The sequence below is a fragment of the Tachysurus fulvidraco genome, chromosome 11 (assembly GCF_022655615.1).
Source record: "Tachysurus fulvidraco isolate hzauxx_2018 chromosome 11, HZAU_PFXX_2.0, whole genome shotgun sequence".
Taxonomy (NCBI): domain Eukaryota; kingdom Metazoa; phylum Chordata; class Actinopteri; order Siluriformes; family Bagridae; genus Tachysurus; species Tachysurus fulvidraco.
The window spans coordinates 23,637,593-23,654,295 of NC_062528.1; the positions used below are offsets into that span (position 1 = coordinate 23,637,593).

General features: G+C 42.2%; 2 protein-coding genes across 4 annotated transcripts in view; both read left to right on the plus strand.

Annotated features, from left to right (window-relative positions):
- LOC113649117 (tripartite motif-containing protein 16-like) overlaps positions 1–16,703 on the plus strand; it is a 57,101-nt gene that overhangs the window by 17,632 nt on the left and 22,766 nt on the right. Inside the window, exon 5 of one of the 3 annotated variants that reach the window (XM_047820571.1) lies at positions 6,635–7,176. The exons of the other annotated variants lie outside the window; for them this stretch is intronic. Coding sequence (XP_047676527.1) covers positions 6,635–7,161 — 527 coding nt within the window. The 3' untranslated portion in view covers positions 7,162–7,176. Of the gene's footprint in view, positions 1–6,634; positions 7,177–16,703 lie in introns of those variants that run through there. 3 annotated transcript variants of the gene reach the window in all.
- Positions 3,188–3,859, plus strand: LOC125145892 (E3 ubiquitin/ISG15 ligase TRIM25-like). The gene has a single exon (XM_047820588.1). The coding sequence runs from the start codon at positions 3,188–3,190 to the stop codon at positions 3,821–3,823; it is 636 nt and encodes a 211-aa protein (XP_047676544.1). The 3' UTR covers positions 3,824–3,859.

Consider the following 16,703-nt stretch of genomic DNA (forward strand, 5'->3'; position numbering starts at 1 on the left):
TTTGGCAGTCGCCCTTATCCAGAGTGACGTACATACAGTAAGTGCTTAAGCACTACAGGACATTTACAGCATGTGGTGCCAGACAAGGGCCAGGAAGATTGTAAAGGATCTCAGCCATCCCAACAATGGACTTTTTTATTTGTTGCCTTTCGGGAAACGCTTCTGCTGACACAAAGAGAATGAGGAGAAGCTTCTTCTCGCTGGCCATTCGGAGTTTAAACCAGGAAACACCCAGGATCTGGGTCTAGTACTGGACCTCTCCCCTTCACTGTTTTCTGCTCAACTTTCTTGCACTATGACTCTTTAACTCTTTAACTCTGGACTGTCACCTTAACTCTGGACTTGCACAGCACAGTGCCACTTTATACTCCTTATACACACCATACTGCACATGGACACATTAAGGACAATAATTAAAACCATATGCATTTATGTATATTTATGTATATGTATATAAATTATTTTTCACTTATATTTTCATATTTTATATAGTTTTTATTTTATATATTATATACTTTTTTATTTATCTACCTCCTTTTGGTTATATTTTTTATCCCTAATTGCATTCCTTATGTTTGAATACCGGACAGATGCAAAAAGCATTTCACTGCATGTCGTACTCCGGATATATCAATACTGGTTCACTAGGTTACATACTTAGTCTAGATTTCAGTGTAATTTTTTTCTTAGGTAAAGGAACAGATTTTTAGTGTTAATGGGCATAAAGTGTTTGGTGAATTAGGATGTCTGGATGCTGTCACCTTACCACCGTCACAAGTCACTCGGGTTTACTGTAAAGAGGACTTTGTAGTTGAGTGGAGTGGACTGTGGATTGGAGTGGACTGTGTAGTGGAGTGGAGTGAACTGTGGAGTGGACTGGACTGGACTGTGGAGTGGAGTGGACTGTGGAGTGGACTGTGGAGTGGACTGGACTGGACTGTGGAGTGGACTGTGGAGTGGAGTGGACTGTGGAGTGTACTGTGGAGTGGAGTGGACTGTGGAGTGGACTGTGGAGTGGAGTGGAGTGTGGAGTGTATTGTGGAGTGGAGTGGAGTGTGGAGTGGACTGTGGAGTGTTTGGACGCTTTATGTCCCAGGAAGCCCCCATGTCTGTGTCACCTTCTGACTCTCACTTTAAGTTATTATGTCATAGCTAGTCTTGCCAGAGTCCATGAGTGCATTTTGATTTTTCTCTCACTCTGTCTTTCTCTCTGTCGAGCTATACAACACAGAGACACAAACAACACAGGGCTAAGGACTAAATGGACACCTTCTGACTGGTAAACTACTCTTTAAATTTAAATTTCAATAGCCATCCTATACATCAGCACACTGACACAAAAAATGCACACATAGCTCACCCTAAAGAAACTGTGTCTGTTCCCCGAGCAGTGAGCTCAAAAAGCAAATACGTGAGAAATTGTGGAAATAATTTTACTGTAATTAGGCCAGAAAAATGCCAAATAAACAAACAAAAACAGTTCTTAAGGTTAGATCACTTGTACCCAAAGCACCTATTGTAAATGAAATCATCTCAGAAAATAGCCTTACTGCACTCTGAATTACCGAAACTTGGATCAAACCAAATGAATACATCAGTCTAAATGAGTCTACACCATCAGGATATATCTATAAGCACGAGCCTCGTCAGACTGGTCGTGGAGGTGGTGTCGCCGCTATCTTTAGTGATTTCCTTACTGTTACCCAGAGAACACACATAGATTAAATTCTTTTGAATTGCTCGTCCTTAATGTTACACTATCGCACATGCACACGGAGAAATCCCTGATGTCTCTTGCTCTAGCGACCGTGTACAGACCCCCAGGGCCCTACACAGTTTTTCTTAGAGAATTCACAGATTTTCTCTCAGACCTATTGGTTAACTTTGACAAAGCATTAATTGTAAGAGACTTTAACATTCATGTTGACGACACAAACGACGCTTTAGGACTCACATTTATGGACTTACTAAACTCACTTGGGCTCAAACAAAACATCACTAGAGCAACTCATCGACGTAATCACACACTAGATTTAATAATATCACACAGAATAGATGTCACTGATATAGATATCATACCTCAAAGTGATGACATCACAGACCATTACCTCATAATGTACACACTACCTATAGAACAGACTAACTGTGTCTCACCATGTTATCGACTCGGTAGAACCATTATTCTGACCCCTAAAGACAGATTCACAAACAACCTGCCTGATCTGTCTGGACTTCTTACTGTACCCTTAAACACAAACGACCTAGATGTAATGACTAACAGCATAGACGCTATATTCACTAGCACATTAGACACTGTTGCCCCAATCCGATTACAGAAGGTTAGAGATAAAACACTTGCACCGTGGTATAATAGTTATACTCATACCCTCAAGAGGGAGACCCGTGACCTCGAACGGAAATGGAGAAAAACTAAATTAGAGGTTTTTAGAATTGCGTATAAGGACAGGATGTCCATCTACAGACAGGCTCTAAAAGCTGCTAGGGCTGAGCACCTGAGCAAACTCATAAAAAAAAGCCAGAACTATCCCAGGTTTTTATTTACCACAGTGGCTAGTTTAACAAAAAATCAGAAATCTGAACACACTATTCCACCACAGTTCAGTAGTGAGGACTTTATGAGATTCTTCACTGATAAAATCAAAAGAATCAGGAATAAAATAGGTGACGCTCAACATATGAGAGCAACCAGTGACACAATCTCACCTAAGGCTTTACACAGCTTTACAAGTACAGGACAGGAAGAGTTAGATAAACTTATAACTACAGCTAAATCAACAACATGTTCACTAGACCCCATCCCAACTAAACTACTGAAAGAAGTGTTACATAAAGCTGGTGAGCCTCTTCTTAATATCATTAACTCTGAATATTATATAACATGAGGATTTACCTTATTCAAATACATGAACAAATCATTTTAATTAATAAATCACAGAGGAGATTCTTTAAATTAAAAACAATTCCCTCTCCTGTTGTGTAACTTCACTTTATCTTAAAAGTCTGAGCTCCTTTTCACCGTCAAGCCGCACCTTCTCTCTGCATTTACATTTACATTTACATTTAGGTCATCTCTCTGTTACACTATAACACACTGAACCAGGAAGTTCATTTCAGAGAAAACAAAACTTATAGATCTCTCTATCTCTATCTCTCTCATCGCAGGAAAATGGAAGAGGCCAGTATTTCAGTAGATCATTTTTCTGTGCATCAGTTCAGCTGTCCACTGTGTCTGGATCTCCTGAATGACCCAGTGGCTATTCCCTGTGGTCACAGTTTCTGTAAGGTGTGTATTAATGCTCACTGGGATCAGGAGGATGTGAACGGCGTCTACAGGTGTCCTCAGTGTAGAGAGACTTTCACTCCAAGGCCTGTTCTACACAGGAACAACATGCTGGCTGAAGTAGTGGAGAAACTGAAGAAGACTGAACTCCAAGCTGCTTCTCCTGCTCACTGGTACGCTGGACCTGGAGATGTGGAGTGTGATTCCTGTACAGGGAGAAAACACAAAGCCGTCAAGTCCTGTCTAATTTGTCAGGCCTCCTATTGTGAAGATCATCTTAAACCTCACTATCAGTCTCCTGCCTTTAAGAAGCACAAGTTAGTTGAAGCCTGTGAGGCGCTCCAAGAGAAGATCTGCTCTGAACATGACAAACTGATGGAGATCTACTGTCGTACTGACCAAAGCCTCATCTGTTACTTGTGTATGATGGAAGAACACAAAGGTCATGATACAGTTTCAGCTAAAGCAGAAAGAACTAAAAAACAGGTGAGAACTGGATATTATTATCCTTTTTTAAGTTAATTTCTACAAATTCTATTTCTAATCTAATTTCTATTGAGGTGAATTTCTTAAAATGATTATTGAATTTCTAAAGTGTGTTTTGTAAAGATGTGTAAAACAGCTCAGAGCAGTCAGTGTACTTTAAACAGCCAATGGCAAAACAATGATGATGATGATGATACTGCTGCTGCTGCTGCTGATGATGATGATGAAGATATTTAACAAAGTCATGTGCCACTTTATTCTGATTTCAAAGTCTATTTTGTTTTACTTCTAAAAGTGTTGAAGCTTCTTTAAGACACATTTATATTTACTTTATATTTAAATTTGCACACACACTAAAATTCAAAATTGAATTCTAATTCAGTTTATTTATAACTGTGTTTTAACAATTCATATTGTCTCAAAGCCACTTTACAGAAGTATAGAAACAGAGGAAATAAAAATAAGACATATATATAAATGAAGAAGAAGAAGAAGAAGAAAGAATAAAAATAAATGAATACACATACAAATTTAAAATGTATTTAAATATATTAATGTACAATGTGGGGGGACACGGTGGCTTAGTGGTTAGCACGTTCGCCTCACACCTCCAGGGTTGGGGGTACTTTTCCCGCCTCCTCCTTGTGTGTGTGGAGTTTGCATGTTCTCCCTGTGCCTCTGGGGTTTCCTCCGGGTACTCCGATTTCCTCCCCCAGTCCAAAGACATGCATGGTAGGTCGATCGGCATTTCTGGGAAATTGTCCGTAGTGTGTGAGTGTGTGAGTGAATGAGAGTGATAGGCACAGGCTCTCCGTGACCCGAGAAGTTCGGATAAGCGGTAGAAAATGAATGAATTTAAAATGTAAAATACTATATATATCTACATATAACATATGGTGTAATACCAGTGGAAGATGTTTAAGGGTACAAAAAACCCTTCAACTAAACGAGTGAGTGAAAGTGATTGTGGAAATGTAAAAAGAACCCTGAGCTGGAGATCTGGGAAGCTTCTGCTAATAGTTTGGTCTAGATATATTTGTCCTGATCCAGGTTGAGGAGCCTCTGGTGGTAACCAGGAGAGTTCACCCTGGTGGGACTCCACATCATCACAGGGCACCATGTTAAGAGCAGTCTGATATAAAGAGATCAGCAGGAAAGGAGAGGGTGATGAGTGTGATGATGTGTGCTGGGGACAATGATTGTAGTTTCTTATTTAATTACAGCTACAATTCTTTGTATTTTAGTTTTATTTCTATTAATTAAACATGTTGTATTTGGTCTCAGAATGAGTTAAAGGAGGATCAGATAAAATCCCAGCAGAGGATCCAGGAGAACCTGAAGAAGGTGCAGGAGCTGAAACAGACTGTGGACATTATTAAGGTGAGGAGGAAACTGAGAGATTCACATAAACACACACATTATAGAGTCACTGTGAGAGAAAGAGTTGATCTTTAAATGGATCTGTGTGTGTGTGTGTGCGTGTGCGTGTGCGTGTGTGTGTGTTTGTGTGTGTGCACGTGTGTGTGTATGTATGTGTGTGTGTGTGTGCGTGTGCGTGTGTGTGTGTGTGCGCGCGTGTGCGTGTGTGTGTGTGTTTCCTTACAGATGCGTTCACAGGCAGCAGTAGATGACAGTGAGAGGATCTTTACTGAGATGATCAGCTCCATGGAGAAAAAGCGCTTGGAGGTGACGGAGCTGATCAGAGCTCAGGAGAAAGATGAAGTGAGTCGAGTTGAACGAATCCTAAATCAACTGGAGCAGGAGATTGCTGATCTTAAGAGGAGAGTCACTGGGCTGGAGCAGCTTTCAAACACACACGATGACATTCACTTCCTCCAGGTAACATTCACTATCTGATCTACAGAGGGCGCTGTTCGTCACAAAGTTTCCTCCTAAAAGCTCATTACAGCAACAAGAAATGTTCCTGTCTGAGATCACAAGTGTGTCTTTGTTCTGATACAGTCTGAGTTTCATTCGTTACTCTCATCCACTTTTTTTCTTCTCTATGATGTATTTCCTCTCTGTAGAGTTTCCCGTCTCTCTGCGTTTCTCCTGGATGTGACGACTCACCCAGCTTCACTGTCAATCAACATCTCTCATTTGATGGAGTGAGGAAATCTCTCTCAGATCTGAAAAACCAAGTCGAACAAATCTGTGAGGAGGAATTCAACAAAATCAGACCACAAGGTGAACAAACAAACATTGTTTCTGTATCACAGTAAAAAGAGCCATAAAATTCATCTAACAGAAATAAGAAGTAAGCAGGAACAAGACTGCAGAAAATCACACAGTATTAGCATCAGTCTTGTAAATGACATCAGGATCAATTTAGCAGACAAACAAAGTACAAATCTTACATTTGTGGAGAAAATCGTAGCTGATGAATAAATTGAGATGGTGACGTTGTTGACGTCTGAAATAAACGTGAGGAAGCAAATTTTTCACATTCACACTTTAAACTGTTTCCACATCATTTTTCTGACTCCATTTTGTCTCTGTGTCTCCAAAGCTGCAGCAGTTCAGATGATTTTACCTTCAGAACCAAAGGCCAGAGAAGATTTTCTGCAGTGTAGGTTTTACACACACACACACACACACACACACACACACACACACACACACACACACACACAGACTTACACACACACACACACACACACACACACACACACACACACACACACACACACACACACACACACTGTGTTAAAATGTCTGTATTGACCTAGATCTGATCCATGTTTATAGAGCTGCATTAGGAGGACAGAAACACAGACAGGTGTCTCACACACACTTATTATAAATCCTGTGATTAACATCTAACATGTGGACATTTTATTACTGTAGATTTCTGTTATCTGACTCTGGATCCAAACACAGCACATCGTCAACTCATTCTGTCTGAGAAGAACAGAGTGGTGAGACGGAGTGAGACACAACAGCGATACTCTGATCATCCAGAGAGATTTGACTCTTGGACTCAGGTGTTGTGTAAGGAGAGTGTGTGTGGACGCTGTTACTGGGAGGTGGAGAGGAGCGGTTATGTGGACATATCAGTGTCATATAAAGAGATCAGCAGAAAAGGACGGGGTAATGAGAGTTTGTTTGGACACAACAGTCAGTCCTGGAGTCTGTGGTGTTCTACTTCCTCTGTCTCTTTCTATCACAACAACATTTATACTAAGCTCCGATGTACATCATCCTCCAGAATAGGAGTGTATGTGGACCACAGTGCAGGAACTCTGTCCTTTTACAGCGTCTCTGACACCATGAGGCTCCTCCACAGAGTCCACACCACATTCACTCAGCCTCTATACGCTGGATTTAGGATACGGAGTTATAACTCATATGTGAGGTTTTGTGATCCAAAATAAAATGTTAGTAAAAGTGTTTATAACGTCAGAGTAAAAGGGAATGAGGAAGATGATAAACATGCTAATGAGTCATTAAAAGACCCAGAGGTAATGATCAAAGTTCTGATGATTAAAGCAGAAATTAAGGTCGTTCTTGGTTTTTAACAGACATTTATTTTGGACAAGTCTTCGACATGTCTTGTAGGCTTTATGCTCTGACAATGCCAGTAATGACGAAAATGTCGTAATGCCAAAATGCCAAAATGCCCAAATGTCATCAGAACTATGGAAGGACATACATAACTTAAATAAAGTGCACATTCAACAAGCGCCTCTCTAACTCAAGAGGGATAAACTTGAGGGTTAACAGCTTCTTCTTCTTTAACCAAAGAACATCAATATGAACTTCTTAGTACTTCTTTCAAGTGCAACTTGTACAGACATCACTAGCACGTACCCCGTGCACCTTTTCTACCTCGTGAGTCCCCAGAAGCGATAGCAACAATCAAATAATTCCCCAATGAAACAAAATTATATGTTCCTTTTCACCTTTCTATGGCTTTAACTAATAAGATAGAATAAAATCCACAAAAATATATTGCTGTTTTATTCAAATTATTATCTGAACATTTTTTACTATTTATTTCCTTAAACTGTAAAGTGCATATATTACAAACTGAATATGCATATATAATTAGAGTTGCCTCTAGCGGCAGCTACAAAGGGTTTGATTGGAGTTAAAATGAAAAAGAGGTGGCAAAAAATAAGGGATAGTAAAAAAAGATGGAGAAAATGAAGAAGCTGCATGCTAAACATTCTGCACATTGACCACTAGTTGGCAGCAGATGTTTATTACATCTTTGGAAAATCCTGAATTGGAAAATAATCCACAACATGGCATGGTGATGAAGCAAGTTTACTGTTACACCCCAAAGATGAGGATTTTCCTCTAACATAACTTAGGAAATGCGTAAAGTAAGTTTGTCCAACTCAATATGAGTCCTGTTTCCATCTGTATGGGCATTTCTGGAAAAGTTTAAATCCCATGACTGCAGAGTTCCACTTTTGTGTCTTTCAGCAGGACTCATTAATCCTCAATTACTCACCTGTGAGCTCTGAGCTCCACCTCAGCTGTGAGATATTTTTATTAAAAACAAACTCAGGTATCTGAGTAATGGTAAGATTCCCTGGTCAAGGAGGTGTGGCCAAATAAAGTAGGCATGGTCTAGAACACAGTATACCTAAGCATTAACTTTTTAACTCTGGACTGTCACCTTGACTCTGGACTTGCACATCACAGTGCCACTTTATACACCTTATACACACCATACTGCACAAGGACACATTAAGGACAATAATTAAAACCATATGCATTTATGTATATTTATGTATATGTATATACATTATTTTTCACTTATATTTTCATATTTTATATAGTTTTTCTATATAGTTTATACCAGAGCCGATCGGCCCTAAAAGTTGGATAAGGCCGGGCAAATTACGCAATGCCCTGCTTCTCCTGCCTCATTTTACAGCACGTGTTTATGTTTACTGTGTAGATGACAATTTGAAGCAGAACTATCCATCTGGCCATGAAAAGAGAAAAAAAAAACAAAATGAGAGTGAAATGCGAGAACAGCAATCAGGTAAAACTTGTGTTCTCTTCAAGTTTGATGTCAGCAAGAGCAATAACAGTAAAGTTAAGTTGATGTGATTCTGTCTCTAGTCTCTATCTGACTAGCTAAATTAGCTGTGCAGTGCTGCCAGTGCATCTCTTGGCCTGTCTGTCACACAACAATTTATTGCGTGAACAATCGCGTGAATAAACGTGAGGGCAAAGGTGATTAAAAACGGCAGCCTGATAACATGCATTCATATGCAATCGTGCACGAAATGACACCCAACATCTGTGTTGGTACCAGTACAAAAAGTAGCATGATAGCACTCCTAAATAACAATCCCATTCAAACTCCCATTCAAGGTTACAACAATGTTAATGCAATATGGAAACCAATGGATTTACCTTGGATTGGGCATAATGCCAGGTCAACATGAATGCACATACCTCATTAAATAATAAGGTAAAAGGGCCCCTTAGCAGAATTTTGCTTAGGGCCCCAGGGAGGTCAGGATCTGTTCTGGTTTTTTTTTGTTTATCTACCTCCTTTTGGTTATATTTTTTTTATCCCTAATTGCATTCCTTATGTTTGAATACCGGACAGATGCAAAAAGCTTTTCACTGCATGTCGTACTCTGTATGTATGTGTATGTGACAAATAAAATTTGATTGATTTGTTTGAAATATCTATCATTGGATATATTAATACTGGTTCACTAGGTTACATACATAGTCTAGATTTCAGTGTAATTTTTTTCTTAGATAAAGGAACAGATTTTTAGTGTTCATGGGCATAGAGTGTTTGGTGAATTTCAATGTCTGGATGCTGTCACCTTACCACCCTCAAAAGTCACTCGGGTTTACCACTAGATTTACTGACTTTTTTATTTTCGTTTTAAGTCTTGAGGTGTTTTTCCCCCCTGATGAGATTTTCACAATTCTTCAGCTCGATTCTCCTCCTGCTTTTGTTATGCAAATACACCCATCACCTATGAGGCCTGGCACATTTGCATTTGTTTACTCAGAGTAGCTCAGACTCAAGGCAGGCCAAACCTCTGTGTGTGACATGGAGACCTTCAGAAATGTCTGCTGTATCTAAACAAAATAGTCTGTTTTATTCATAAATAATTGTGTGAAAACAAAATGAAAAGTTGCTAATACTATGACATGAATAAAATGAAAACTTGCTAACACTTCAGTCTCCAATGTATGTTTGTACACAAATGGCATAAGCTGAGTGAAGTTATGGTCCATGGTTTTTGACATGTTCGTACACATACAGAATAAAATGGTGTCATTTCATTTTCATTGGCCATCACTGAATTATAACACCAAAAGTGGATTTTGTTTTCGTGTGATCTCTCCAGCTTTGCAAGGTGTGATTCTGTCCATTGTGGCTGTGTATGTAAGGGAGTGGCATTACATAACTACAGCACAGTACTTTGCATAAAAGCAGACCAACCCAGGCGAGAGAATCATTTCTTCTTCACATTATGGGAATGCTGCAGACCATCAGGGAGTGCACGGTCCATCAAAGCCTGCAGAACAGAGCCGAACTGGAATTTGGCAATTCATGAACTGATGGCATTCATTTCAATTCTGTTTGTAAGAGCAATCATGTGTCCCATTGGTGCCATTGTGGATTGCTGGTCAGAAAGCTTTCTGGTGCCAGTAATCAAAGAGACAATGCCCCAAGATGGATTCATTTCAATTATGCAACACCTTCGATTTGATGACAAGGACTCGAAGGTAGAACGGGTGAAAACAGACAAATTTGCTGCGATCTCTGACATCTGGATACGCTTCAACAAGAACTGTGCTGAGAGTTTCACTCCAGGAGAACACATGACCATAGATGAACAGCTGTTCCCTACCAAGGTTCGTTGTCCATTCACTCAGTATATCGCAACCAAGCCAGACAAATTTGTCTGCAATCCATCTCCTTACTTGGGAAAGGACCCCAGTCGTCAGAAGGGGAGTTGCAAAACTTGCAAAAGACACTGCACAGCGAGAGGTATTCTCCACTTCGGTGCTTAGAAGTGACAGTGTCTCCTTGACAATTTATGCACCTAAAAAAAACAAGACTGTGTGTGTTCTAAGTTCCATGCACCAAGACATGATGATCGGTGATGGCAGAAAGAGGAAACCCAACACGATAACAGACTATAACCACACGAAGGTATGTGAATGTGTGTATAATTTTACACAAGTGCTACAATGTTTTCTGATGTATACTATACAGGACAGGCCTATAGAAAAAAGCACATATACTCATGACTCTCTCTCTCTGCTTTTACAGTGTGGTGTAGACGTGTTGGCGGAGATGTATTCCGTGAGAGCAGCAACACGCAGGTGGCCAGTAGCAGTTTTTTACAATATGCTGGACCTGGCGGGGTGAATGCAGACCTACCAGGCATGTACAGGGTGAACAGGCAAAAAGATTGTTTCTGAGACTTCTAGCTAAGGAACTTTGTTGCCGATTCATGCAGCACAAGGAAATATTGGCACGGGGCAGGCTGTTGAAGCTGCTGCAGCTGCTGTGCCAGGGACTGTACAGACAACGCAGTGCCAGGTGTAAGACAGCTGTAACAGAAATCGCAGCAGGTTTACCTGTGCACAGAAATTCACCTGTGCCAAATGCAGGGACGTTGGACACTGGGTCTGCAAACGCTGTAAAGTTTGAAACACTTGTGTATCCATATATTGTGAATGTGTGTCTTTTGTATAAATACGGCAGGCATTTCTGAAGGTTTCCATGTCACACGCAAAGGTTCGGCCTGCCTTGGTTTAAGCTAACAAATGCAAATGTGCCAGACCTCACAGGGAATGGGTGTGTTTGCACAACAAAGGTTTGATCACCGAATCCAGGAACTAAGGTTTGATCGCCAAATCCAGGAACTAAGAGGGGAGGGACACCCAACCCGTTCCTGGCCTCCCAGAACCTTGTACACCAAGCCTCGTCCACAACCTGGCAGATCATGCCTGCCTCCCAGAAACCCGTATGCCAGGCCCCACTCGGAACCTAGCAGATCACGCATGCCTCCATCTCCTCAGCCCATGGAGATAGGATGGCATCTCCTGTCCTCAGCAGAGAAGGAGCGACGTCGGGCCCAGGACCTCTGTCTGTACTGTGGGAAAGCAGGACACTTTGCCTTCGCATGTCCAGCAAAAGACAGGGCTCTCCTCTGGTGCTTAGCCTCCCCTATGCCACTTCTCAAAGCACGTTTACAGATCAAGAGCCAAGGACATGATCTTGCAGTTTTCGTTGACTCTGGAGCTAACATGGAGTTCCTCGATGAGGAGTTAGTGCGTCAACTGGGGATCAAGACCGAACCACTACCCACTCTTCTCCAGGTGTGGGCCCTGGATGGCCATATCCTCCACCAAGCTTGTTTCCATACCAAGCCCCTGTTGGTGTCTATCACCGATGAAAACACGGAGTGGAGCTCCTTCTTCGTTATCCCCTCACCCAACGCTCCAGTCATGTTCGGACTGCCTTGGCTTCAGAAGCATAACCCTCATCTGGATTGGTCCAGCGGCCGGGTCCTGGGTTGGGGGATCTACTGCCAGGCTCACTGCCTGACCACATTGACACCCTGCCCATTATTAGTCAAGGAGGACCTGCCATCAGATGCTTATACCACCTATCCAAGCCTGAAAGGGAGACCATGACCAAGTATATGCAAGAGTCCGTGGAGTCAGGTATTATCCGCCCATCGTCATCCCCAGCCGGTGCTGGATTTTTCTTTGTGGAAAAGAAGGATGGTACACTACGGCCCTGTATCGACTATTGGGGTCTTAATGCCATCACGTTAAGAATCGCTACCCGTTGCCACTTATAGCCTCCGCTTTTGAGCTCTTCCAAGAAGCCACCATTTTCACCAAGCTAGATCTTTCGGAACACCTATCACCTAGTTTGTATCCGGGAGGGTGACGAATGGAAGACCGCATTCCACACCCCCACTGGTCATTATGAGTATCTGGTGATGCCATTAGGGCTCACTAATGCCCCAGCGGTGTTCCGGGTGCTGGTAAATGATGTTTTACGGGACATGTTAAATCTGTTCATGTTTGTTTACCTTGACGACATCTTCATCTTTTCCTGCATATCCGAGGAACACACCCGTCACGTCCGTACAGTGCTCCAGATGCTTTTTCAGAACCAATTATACGTGAAAGCTGAGAAATGTGAGTTCCATGTCCAAGACCACTTTCTTGTGCTTCATTCTGGCAGCAGGGAGTGTACGGAAGGATCCCGACAGAATCAAAGCTGTTAGAGATTGGCCCCGCCCTGGGACACATAGGCAGCTTCAACAGTTCTTGGGATTTGCCAATTTTTATCGGTGATTCATACGGGGCAACAGCTCTGTCGCTGCAACCTTGAACCCGCTAACTTCCCCCTGCCAACCCTAGTCTTGGGTACCTCAAGCCGAGCAAGCCTTCAAGAAGCTGAAGCAGCTTTTAACCTCTGCCCCCATCCTCACCTTGCCGGATTCCACTCGACAATTTGTGGTGGAAGTTGATGCATCAGATACCGGTGTTGGGGATGTTTTGTCTCAAAGGGACACCAAGGACAATAAACTTCACTTGTGTGCCTTCTTTTCCCATTGTCTCTCCTCGTCCGAACGGAACTACACTATTGGCGAACGCAAGATACTGGCAGTCTGTAAAGAATTCTCATCTGCCGCCGGGACAGGCTAACCATTCTTTCATTTGCTTTTGGTGCAGGATAACCTAAAATTCAGCCTCTCAAACATCTGCTTGATTTCCATTCTCTACAAGCTCTACAAGTTCTCTTAACATAAAGAATGATTATGGCAGGGCCATCTGTTGTAAGACTAACTAACTTCAGCCCCGATTTCACTTACATCTCAGAGTATGGATTCCCCTACACCAGGGGTCGGCAACCTTAAACACTCAAAGAGCCATTTGGACCCGTTTCCCACAGAAAATTCAAAACAGAAAAACAGAAAATGGTGGGCCCTCATGACCAGGGCTCTCAAATTTTGAAGACAGGCAAGCATGACATCTCCAACCCCTCGCTTTTTTTCATTGGATGTTGCGTTAAATCTTTCCCAGATAGTGCTATTTTCTGATTGGCTATTGTGTAGCCTCTTTTTGATTGGCTGATAAGTGTCAGGCTCGACTAAGAACTGAGATGCGCTTGATTCCTGCCCGGTTCCACAGAGACAGCAATGCGGACTGATACATTTTGGGCGCTGCGGCTTATTAAATATATGATAGTTTTTCTGCGTGAGAATACGATGTGCGGTGGGAGAGTGTGAGAAAAGACCGAAATGTGTGACTGTCACTCTCAATGTGTGACACTTGACAGCCATGCATGACATCAAAAATTTAACTTGCCGGCTGCAGCAAACCAAAAATGCGCCTGCTTCTGTGTGTCAGATTTCGCAAGTCGGCAGTTATGACGCATATTTTGAGCGACCAAAAAAAAAATTAAACACGGTTTATTTTAACGTTACAAGAGCATCATGATCTTAGAATCAGAATCAGAATCAGAATCAGCTTTATTGCCAGGCATGTTTACACATGCGAGGAATTTGTTTTAGTGACATAATCTCCACAGTGTAACAGGATGTCATATGCAGTATAGAAGAAATTGTATGTACACATTTACTGGTGTGAAAATGTGCAGTTTAAATAAACATATGAAATATACATATGCAAATAAGTATACAATATACACAATTTGTATGTACACATGTGCAATTGTGAAGTGTGCAGTTGAAGTAAACAGTACAGACGATATGTATGCATGTATGTACAGAGTGCAAGTATGAAATGTGCTATTGAGGTATACATAGTGCAAATATTAGGAGTTGTGTGTTCCATGGTGTTAATTGTTCATCAGATGGATTGCTTGAGGGAAGAAACTGTTCCTATGTCTGGTCGTTCAGGAGCTCTGTAGCGCCGACCAGATGGTAACAGTTCAAAGAGGGAGTGTGCTGGATGTGAGGGGTCCAGAGTGCTTTTCTTTGCTCTTTTGCTCACTCTGGAGGAGTACAGGTCTTGGAGAGTGGGGAGAGTTGTGCCAATGATTCGCTCAGCAGTCCGGACTACCCTCTGTAGTCTTCTGAGGTCGAATTTGGTGGCTGAGCTGAACCAAACAGTTACTGAGGTGCAGAGGATGGATTCGAATGACATTTTTAAAAAACTAACTAACAAAAATAAAAAATTTAAATTAAATATTTATTTTCCAAATCTACAGGGAGCCGCATCAGAGGGATGAAAGAGCCACTTGCGGCTCCGGAGCCACGGGTTGCCGACCCCTGCCCTACACCTTCATTCTCATATTTCTCAACTGTGGCAGCAGAAAAGATTTTACAACTCATCCAGTCTTGCAATCCTACCACCTGCCCATTGGATCCACTCCCTTCCACTATGCTCCAGACCATCTCGCAAGACCATCTGCCCTTCATTTCCGCTATCGTCAATAGATCCATAGTATCTGGTCAGGTACCAACTACTTTCAAGAGAGCAAGGGTCATTCCCATCCTAAAGAAACCTGCTCTGGATCCATCAGACATCAGTAACTACAGACCGGTTTCACTTCTCTCATTTCTTTAAAAAATTCTTGAACGCATTGTCTATAATCAATTGTCTGTCTATCTCACAGAACAACCTCCAAGACCCCAACCAGTCTGGCTTTAAAGCAGCTCATTCCACAGAGACAGCCCTTTTAGATGTCTCTGAGAAGCTACATGCTGCTAGATCAGCCAAATTGTCATCCGTCCTTATCTTCCTTGACCTTTCAGCAACGTTTGATACGGTCAACCACAAGACTCTCTTATCCACCCTCAAGAGTCTTGGGATTTGCAGATCAGCTTGGGAATGGTTTGCATCTTACCTGGAAGGACGCTCATATCAGGTAACATGGAGGGGAGTGACATCTGCTCCACGCAGACTCTCCACTGGTGTCCCACAGGGCTCAGTACTTGGTCCTCTTCTTTTCTCCCTGTATACTCACTCTCTTGGTGAAGTTATTTCATCACATGGGTTCTCTTACCACTACTATGCTGATGATACACAACTAATCATCTCTTTCCCACCCTCAGATGCCACAGCTTCTGACCGGATCTCAGCATGTCTGGCAGAAATTTCATCATGGATGACTGCTCATCAGTTAAAGCTCAATCCTAGCAAAACTGAACTGCTGTTCATCCCAGGTGATTCATCCCCAGGTCATGATCTTGCTATATCCTTGCACAACGATCAGATCTCCCCTTCAGCCACAGCTTGCAACCTTGGGGTAACCATGGACAATCAACTGTCCTTTTCCTCTCATGTTGCTAATGTGACTCGCTCATGTCGGTTTCTTCTCTACAACATTAGAAGGATTCGGCCATTTTGTCCACACAGGCTGCTCAGGTACTTGTTCAGTCTCTTGTCATTTCTAGACTGGATTACTGCAATGCACTGCTGGCAGGTCCACCTATGAACGCAATCCGTCCTCTGCAAATGATCTAAAATGCAGCTGCCCAGCTTGTTTTCAACCTTCCAAAGTTCTCGCATACCACCCCGCTGCTGCGATCCCTCCACTGGCTTCCGGTAGCTGCACGCGTCAGATTCCAAACACTGATGCTGGTCTACAAAGCCAAAAATGGACCATCTCCCTCTTACCTCAAAGCTCTCATCATTCCTCACACTGCACACCGCAACCTCCGATCTACCAGCACTGCTCGACTGGTTCCACCATCTCTCAGGGTAAGAGGCAAGTATACTACAAGACTCTTCTCTGTTCTGGCACCAAGGTGGTGGAATGAACTTCCCCTAGAGGTCCGGACAGCTGAGTCACTGGCTATTTTCAAGCGGCATCTGAAGACCTACTTATTCAGGAAACACTTCAACTAGCACTTCTTTCCTTATCCTTTGCATTTAAATAAAAAAAATACAACCTTTGACACTTTTTCATTATAACTTTGAA

What these genes read in the sequence shown, in the direction of transcription:
- LOC125145892 (XM_047820588.1), top strand. Translation starts at nt 3,188, where the DNA reads ATGGAAGAGGCCAGTATTTCAGTAGATCATTTTTCTGTGCATCAGTTC.